At 57.1% G+C, this 8755-nt stretch overlaps 1 protein-coding gene across 3 annotated transcripts in view; it reads left to right on the top strand.

Moving 5' to 3' along the window:
- The first annotated feature begins 2121 nt into the window (after positions 1–2121).
- The window catches only part of PXDC1 (PX domain containing 1), a 28543-nt gene continuing 21909 nt past the window's right edge, over positions 2122–8755 (top strand). For 2 of the 3 annotated variants that reach the window (XM_028122905.2, XM_028122906.2), the window contains exon 1: positions 2122–3058. In XM_028122905.2, the coding sequence (XP_027978706.1) occupies positions 2803–3058 (256 nt within the window). In that variant the 5' untranslated portion in view covers positions 2122–2802. The remainder of the gene's footprint in view (positions 3059–8755) is intronic. The other variant, XM_088024104.1, reaches the window with a different exon arrangement.

The following is an 8755-nucleotide window of genomic DNA, read 5'->3' as shown; positions in this document are numbered from 1 at the left end:
ATAAGATTGCTAGACTAGATATAAAAATGGTTAATGTCCTACAGGGCAATAAATGATAAACTGTGAAGTTATCTCTGGGGCAAAAATTATTTGCATTCCATCAAGCACAAATCTACACGTTAATATATAACCCTACAGAGTCTTACCCTTTCATTAATAGTAAATAGTAACACCAAACAATGGTACATTCTCCTAGAAAATTAAGTAATCCTTGGGCTTTAAAACAACACCCAGTAACTTTGAAAGGACATACACTGAGAGGGGGTGACCATCCTCTTGGTCTTCTTTTCAGATTTGGGATAATTTTTCTTAACAGATTTTTAGAAATCTGTACCAATGCAATGGATGAAAAATAGTTCACTGTGTTTTAATCTGAATTTCTGTAATTTTTCATGGCTTTGGGGCAGTTGTTATTTCTGGTTTTCCCTCCTTCTGGGTCTCTTCAAACAAACATCACTGATAGGAAAATACTTTCTTCTCTTTGGTGACCAGGAATGCCTGGCACAGACTGAGGGGCAGTCTCACAAAGTTAGGTCTCCTTGGCAACGGGGGACCCCAGACATGATTGTTCCTAGGAAAGTGTTTACAGAATGCGTAAAAACACCTTAATTCTGGCCTTTAAAGTCCTAGCAATGGCTGTTCAGCCCAGTGGCCTGGAGAGCAAAAGGGTGTGTGTCCTGGGAGGGTGGCTGCAAGGGAGGCCTCAATGGGGCTTTGTTGAGGAAGGAGGAACGCAGCCCTGCGTGCCTCCTTGAGCCCCTGCCCTCAGGCCCCTCGGTGCCCAGGGCAGACTCCCGCGGTCAGCCTATCAGTCGCACCACACTTACTGCCACCACGGTGGGGGCAGGGCATGCCAAATTGCCGAAAAGTCCTTCTCCCAGTTTACACAGCAAACGGGGACCAAGACCAGCACAGGGAGATAAAGGTAAACCTAGATGGTGAACCGTGGAGATAGAACACCTCAAGTCACTGGAGCAGTCTGAATAAACCCTGGTGGCCGTGATGGGAGGTGGGGGGGGTGGGGGGGTGGGAAGGGGGACATATCTCGGGCTGGATTGAGTCAAGTGACCAGCAACCTGCCCTCAACCTCTAACGTTTCTGTGCCCTAGGTGGGCTCTCTGTGCTTTCTAGAACTCTGCAAGGCGCTGAAGGGGGGCCTAAGCCCTGGCTCTCCCACCCCTGCCTAGGGCGATGTGAGGTCACAGGAGACACTTCTGGAACCAGCTTCCAATTCTTAAATTATTGCTTGAAATTATCTTCCAATTAGGAACAGCCTAAAAAATAGGCTGTGAATCACGGCTGCTATAAATCCCAGTTTCCAAGGTGAGCAGTTTCCCCAGTTCGACTTTCAAAATCCCAGACTCACAAAGGGCTCCCAGCTCACTCCGGGGGGCTCTTTCCCAGGAGACTCCTTTCCCACCAAGGTTTGTCCCACTTCTTAGCGGGGGGGGGGGGGGAGGAGGGGGAAACCCCCTCTCCTGTTGGAGGGCGACCGCTTGGCTGGCTGGCCAAGTCCTAATGGACGCCCGTTCCCTGTCTGTGTGTCCCGCCGCGTCCCGGTCTGTCTGCAGCGGGTGTCCGGGCTGTGTGTGGCACGACTGGAATGCGCGGGGGGGACGCGGGGCGGGGAGCGGACACCGGGCGGGAAGGGGACGCTGAGCGCGGGGCGAACGCGGGGCGAGCGGACCTCGGTCCCCAGCCCATGCCCCCGGCCCAGCCCGGGGTGGGTGGGCGACGGTGCAGAGACTAGGGCGAGAGCAACAGTCCCGACGCCCGGCGCGTCCGGACCCCCGCCCTCCCCCCCCCCGGCACCGCAGCCTCCCTCGCGCTCCGCCCAGCCCGGGTCCCCGGCCCCGACCCCCGTGCAGTTTCCTTCGCTGTCGCCGGCGGGGCAGGGCGCGCAGCCCCCAAGCCGAGGGTTGCCGAGGAGCGAGACACGGAAGAGAAGAAAGTCTGCCCCGAGAACCCCGGGAGCGCAGGCCTGCCCCGCCCTCCCTCCCCAGCTCCTCGTCCAGTCACGGGCCGGCGGCTCTGGGGCCGGGAGGGGAAGGAAGCGGCGGGGGCGGTCCGGGTCCGGGCGGGGGGCGCGGAGGCGGGGCCCGGCGCTCGGGTTTCGGGCCGGCTCCCGGCGGCCGGGGGTGCCGGCTGCCCCAGCAGCGCGGGCTTCGCGTGGGCGGCGCGGGGCGCGGCGGGCCAGGCCACCCCCTCCGCTCGCAGCCCGCGGCGCGTCCGCTCACCCGGTGGAGGGAGGAAGGCGGCGGCGGCGGCGGCGGCGGCGGCGGCCTCGACGTCGACGACCGCGCCACCCGCGATGGGAAGTGCCTTATAAAGACGCAGCTCGGCCCGGCCCGACCGACTTGTCGCCGCGCTTCCCCGCGAGTGCGCGCGGAGGCTGGGGGCGGACCCCGGACAGACCCGGGTCACGACGGACTCCGGTCTTTGACAGCCGCCAGACGGACCCCAGCTCCGGACAGATCTCGGACGGACCGCGGCTCCCGGTGGACTCCGGCCGGATCCCGGCCCCGGGCAGACCGCAGGCAGACCCCGGCCGGCTCCCCGCTCCCGACAGACCTCGGACGGACCCTGACCCCGGAGAGACCCCGGTCCCGGGCAGACCGCAGGCACACGGCGGCGGCCCGATCCCGGCCCCGGAGACGTCGGACGCACTCCGGCCCGGGACAGATCCCGGCCCGATCCCGGCTCCGGGCAGACCTCAGGCAGACCCCCGGCCCGGCGAGCGGGCCGGAGAGCGGGCGGGGGCCGAAGGCGCCCCCGGAGGCGGGGGCATGCGCGGCCCGCGGCATGGCCTCGGCGGTGTTTGAGGGCACCTCGCTTGTGAACATGTTCGTGCGCGGTTGCTGGGTGAACGGCATCCGCAGGCTCATCGTCAGCCGGCGCGGCGACGAGGAGGAGTTCTTCGAGATCCGCACCGAGTGGTCGGACCGCAGCGTGCTCTACCTGCACCGCAGCTTCGCGGACCTCGGCCGCCTGTGGCAGCGCCTCCGCGACGCCTTCCCCGAGGACCGGCCGGAGCTAGCGCGCGTGCCGCTGCGGCAAGGTTCGGGGGCGGCGGGCACCGGGTGGGGGAAAGGAGGACGGGGGGGGGGGCGCCTCGGATGGAGTCTTACGGGGAGGTGTGGTTACGAGGTCGTTTTACAGTGCAATGCAGGCCGGAGGGGCAGTTACTGAAGCCGAGATTGCGGCTTTTCCCTCCGTCCCTGGGACGGGACGGGGGACGCTTAGATCTGCGCCCCCAAATGAAGGGCGCCCAGGGCGGCAGTGGTCGGAGGACGAGGAGCCAGCTCTTGGAGCCCTGAGGCCCTGCAGGCGGAGATCGGCAAGACGGGAGCCCCGACTATCCCCAAGGACGAGTCACTGACCAGTACCAGTACAGCGGCCAGTGTCGGGGTGACCCCCAGGTCTCTCAACCCAGCCCCTGCTCCGGAGTGGCGGCCTCCCTCCCTCCTCACCCTCGGGAGGGCCGGCTGTGACTCCCGCCCCGCCCCGAAAGCGACAGGAGAGGGCTGGTGAAATGTTTGGGAAGAGTTAACAACAGTGTCCGATTGGGGTCGCGTCGTGTCTGGCAGCCGCCCCCCTCGGAGTGCTCCGCTGGAAGGGGCTGCGCCTCTGGTTTCCCGCGACAGAGGAGCCCGAGTCCGAGGTGCCACGCAGCCTTCTGTCACTCGTACGGATGGGCCTCCGTGCTGCCGACGGCAGGGGAGAGAGCCCAGGTCCCCACCCCTGGGGTGGGACCGCACTGGGGTTTGATGAACTGCGGCCCGCCTCCTCCCTGGCCTTATGACTGCGCAGGCTCCTGGGGCCTCGAGTTCTCAGAGAACCGCTGTGGCTTCCCATTTCCTACTCCAGGCTGGCGCCCATCCCACAGGCTGCTCTTCGGAGGCCAGGAGGAGAGGCGGCTGGAAGAGGGAAGGAAGAGCGTGAGAGAGGCTGAAGTTGAGCCCAGAAGGGGGAGGGGCGGGAGAAGGCTGGGGGAGAAGGGGCCGGGGAAGTCTGTAGGGCTCTGAGCAGTCCTTCCCTCCGCCACCCGCTGTGACCACCTGCAGCTCTGAGAATGGTCACACTTCACCCAGAGGCCTTCCTTTCCACAATCTCCTAAACAGACCTGGTGGCACCTTTGGGGGGCATCTGCCGAAGCTCAGGGTGGCGCAAACAAGTCTCCTTAGCTGCTGGTCTGCCTGAGGTCTGAAGATAACCTCTACTTCCTCCTGCTGATCCCTCGCCCCAGTGTGTGAATTATATGGATAATTAGCTCAGTTCTCATGACACATCCTCTGGCAGACACATCGTTTGGAAAGGCTCCCAAAGCCAGTGAGTTTGAAGGCCCTGAGTGAGATGGCCTGCCTTTCATGCTTCTCGTTGCTCCCCAGATTCTCACATTTATTGCCATTCCAGAGATAGTTGAGTGTCATTTCAAGCATGGCAGCAGTGTTCCTTGGCTTTGCTATTTGGGTGTGTATGTTGTAGTTTTTAAACAAATGAATGCCAAAATCAGGAAAGCTTGCCTGAAGGAACAATGGTTAATTCAGTGACTTACCTCGTTTCTGGAACAAGGCTGGCCATTAACAAATTAGAGCCCCTGAGGGCTGGCGGAGGCATATGCCCTCCCCTGTCCTTGCCAGGTCTCACTCTGGTCAGGTGCCACAGCTCAGCTGGGACCCCAGGCAGGCAGATGGGCTGGAATTGGCCTCCTCCCCTGTAACATAAGTAATAGTGCTACTTTTTTTTTTTCTTTTTGGTGAGGATTCAAATGCATAGTATAGTGTCTCGTAATAGTAAGTCCTCCATACATACTAGTTGTGACTGTTAGCCTCAGCATCAGCTGCTCCAGGCAAGGGTTGTAGCCAGTGGGGGAGTTCTGGGATCTGGTAGTGAAATAGACTTGCCTGGAGCAGAAGGGTGGTGAGTGTGAGACACCCAACCTACCTTGCACACGCCCTGGCTCCGACCCACCTGTGCTCATGGCTTGTGCTTAGTTGTGCTGGCTCAGTTCTGGGTTCCTGAAGTGTAGACGCAGAGAGTGTCTCTGAAGAGAGAGTGAAGACAGGTTTAGGAAGAGAGGGATTAGCAGGGAGAAAAGAAGATTCAGAGGGACAGGAGAGCTGCTCAAGTATCTGAAGGAGGGAGAAACCGGTTCTGGGTGTTAGCTGTGCTGCTGGTAGAGGTGCCGATGGGGAGAGGTGCTGAGGCTGAGAACCAGTGATTGGGTGGAAAGGGCTTTATACTGGAACTCTTGGCCCCGTTTGCCTGGGCTGGAGTCCTCTTCAGCGGAGACCTCTGTGAGGGCTGGGCCGGCAAGCCCTGGAGGGAAGGAGGTGGGGACCTGAGGCCAGAGGAAGGGATGACCTTAATTCTTTGTTCCAGTCCTTGATTCTCTGCCTGGAGGCAAGCTGGTGCTGCCCCAGGGCACCCCTTGAGTTTTGTTGTGGAATCCCAGGGGAAGCCCTTTTCCTTTCTTAGATTCTTTTAAGTCCAGGGGAAATTGTTCACTGAATCAAATATATAATAGTAATGTCAGGAGAAGATTCTACCTGACTTCCATGCGGATTTATTATTTGCATAAAAAGGTTGTCTGGATATACAAACTGTAAATACAAAAGGCAAGCAGATGCATGTGTTGTATGGGAAATGTCACGTTTCCTCAGGATAATTCCCCATCAGATTCCCTGGCTTGAAATTTATTGAAATCCTTCTGGGCTGGGTTAGATTTGTGCCCTCTACTTTCATTAACAAGCTTTGTGAGCAGATCTGGGTTTTGGAGCTCGTGCTGCAGCAGGCTGGTAGCTCTTATAAATGTCTGACTGAACGCCCTCACGGGGCGTGAAGGCCTTAGCCCCCACTGCATTTTTTTTTAATTTAATTTAATTTTATTTTATTTTATTATGTTATGTTAGTCACCATACAATACATCATTTGTTTTTGACGTAGTGATCCACGCTTCATTGTTTTCATATAACACCCAGTGCTCCGTGCAGGACGTGCCCTCCTTAGTACCCATCACCAGGCTAACCCAACCTCCCACCTCCCGCCCCTCTAACACCCTCAGTTTGTTTCTTGGAGTCCATCGTCTCTCATGGTTCATCTCGCCCTCCGATATTAAAGGGTTGCTGAGCCTTTTTCTTAGTCCCTCAAGTCTTGCAGTGGGGGAGAGTGGAGAGAATGTGCTTTTCTTTCCCTTTGGCACACACATGTGGTGTTAGGCTCGGGGACCATCCGTGGCCTTGAATGTTTCACAGTGACGCACGTCCGAAGGTGCTTCAGGCCCTGCATGAGTGGAGGGACCTCGCTCACTCACTTACCTTCCTGGCTTCTCTTGGGCAAGGCTGACCTCAGGACTTGTCCTGCGTCTGTGCTCCTCCATGCTTTTCTCTTAGAGTCTTGGCTTTCCACCTCACCGTCTTCTCCCTCTGGATCTGAGGTCCTCACCCATGCTTTCTGGTGCCCCAACCCAAAGAGATGGAGATAGCTGCTTCCTGTGGATATTATCTCTGGGTGATCAAGGGGTTCCATTTGGTTTTTCTACACCCTACACCAGTGGGACTGAGTCTTGAACCAGAATTCCCTCCGCATAATACTTGCGTGGTCCGGGTTTCCTGCCTGTGGTCAGGGTCTCCTGCCCGTTCCATCTCTTACATCTGAGAAGGTTTACACATTAAAACACAAACATGCAGACTCTCTGACTTACTGTTTGGGGCTCTTTGACTATTTTGATTTTTTTTTTTAATAGCACCAGTTTCAGGCCTTGTGAAGTCTGAGCCATCCTGGTCACCACTCCAGCAAGAGATTATATCTCCCAAGTAGTCAGGTGATCTTTGATTCTTGATTACTGTGAAATCTAACATTTTGGTTTCATATTCATTCTTGCAGTGAGTGTCTGCTGGGTGCTTGCTACGTGCCAGGCATCATTCTCGGTGGTGGAGACACGGCAGTGATCAAAAGAGACCCCCCCCCCAAAATTCCTGCCCTCATGATTCTCATATTGTGGTTGGGAGAAATCCAAACATAAACAAAGATAAATAAGTCATATGTTAGATAGTGATAAATATTCAGAAGGAAAAAAGTAAGCAAGGAAAGGGGCTATGACTTCAAGGGGGAGGAATTAACTTTCAGATAAGCTTCTCCAGAAAGTCTCAAAGGAAGTGACCTTTGAGTCCAGACCTGAGGGAAGGAAGGGAACAAGCCACTTTGTCAATACCTAGGGAAGCAAGCATTCTAGGCAGCGCAAGAGCAAGAGCAAAGGCCCTGAGGCCAGCATAGGACTGGTGGCTTCCAGGAATGAGCGGAGGAGGCCATCATGGCTGGAGCTGGGAGAAGGATGTGGAGAGTAGGTGATCAGGGAGGAGGGAGTGGGCAGATCTGAGCTGCTGTGCTGAGAAAGACTGGAGGGGGACACGGCGGGGGGGCGGAGGCAGTGAGATGGGGGACAGGTGCTAGGCTGTGGGGCCAGGTGCAGCAGAGCAGGTGTGAGAAGTGGTCAAACACTGATGTGTCTGACAGGGAGAGGCAGGAGATTCCCTGAGCGACCCAATGTGGGAGTAAAGGAGGGTCAGGGCCTGCTACAGCTTTTGGCCTGAAAAGTGGAACTTGCCGTTCACTGGGAGGGGTGGGGGAGCCTGCAGGAGGGCTGGTGGAGGGCCCCAGCTTGAATGTGGTATTTTAGCATTTTCTCCAAATAGGGTCGGGTCATTGAGGGCCGGGGTATGGTGCTAGCATCTAGGTCCCTGTTCACCTTTATCACCAAGGACATTAATCTACCTTCAGACACGTAAATGGTGTGGTCTTAGATTTGAGATTCTGAGGACCGGAGTTAAGGCATCCAGGAGAGAACCAGAAAGGGCTGGACGCAGATATGCTTGCCCAGCTCCCACAGCCCAGACCGTGCTCCCAGGCCCTGAGCCTGCGCACTTATTCTCACATGGACTGCAGGGGAGAAGCTCTGTTCCTGCTTGCTGGGGGTGGCTCTGCCCTTTGCTTCCAACACTGCTCCCCACCCCCCAGCCCCTGCGTTGCTTCACTTTAGGGCATCCTGCCCCTTCAGACAGGGGCAGCTTTTACTTCCCACAGGGATTTTGGGGATTTCTGATTCACAGATGTATTTTTGAAGCTCTTCTAGATCCGTGGTGTGTGGGCTTTTCCCAGGCCCCCGGGGCAGCATGCTGTCCCAGTCCAACGCCCCTGTGTCTGCCCCCATGTAGCCTGATCTCTCTCTGCCTTCTGTTTTATCTTGCTTCCCCAAACGTGCACCGGGGCTTCGTTGCCATTTCCTTTCCAGGTGCTCCGGGGCCCTCTCCTTTCTCTGCAAGTGGCCACACAGCTGAATTGGTTCTTGGTCCTGTGAACTCATCCCATCAGCCCTCCGACTGTGCCGGGGGGCCCCAGGTGACCCAACCTCACCTCTCCGCTAGAGAAGGAGCCAGCCAGAAACTGACACAGGTGGTTAGGTGTCTTGCTTCTAGGTCACGGTTACTTTCCACCAAATTCCAAGGGAGAAACTTAGCCTGCTTCTCAAGCAGACAGCACCGGTGAGCCTCCTGGTGGCCTCCCGGGTGCCCTTGGGCTGGCCTGCAGGGACACGGGTCCCCTTCCCTTCTAAAACAAGTCTGGGCCTCATGTGTCTCTGCTGTCTGTTTCTACAAACACTTTTCCAAAAGGTGAAAGATGTTCCTGCGTGGTGAAGAGTCAAGGAGAGGGTAGATTTGAATGCCAGTGGAAGGTGACAGCGTCTCGCAAGTGAAAT

Source organism: Eumetopias jubatus, unplaced genomic scaffold, assembly GCF_037043125.1.
Source record: "Eumetopias jubatus isolate StellerSeaLion01/CBP00866 unplaced genomic scaffold, mEumJub1_p1.0 scaffold_6, whole genome shotgun sequence".
In the NCBI taxonomy this organism is placed as follows: domain Eukaryota; kingdom Metazoa; phylum Chordata; class Mammalia; order Carnivora; family Otariidae; genus Eumetopias; species Eumetopias jubatus.
Note: the sequence above shows the minus strand (reverse complement) of the source record. Positions and strands in the feature narration are given on the sequence as shown.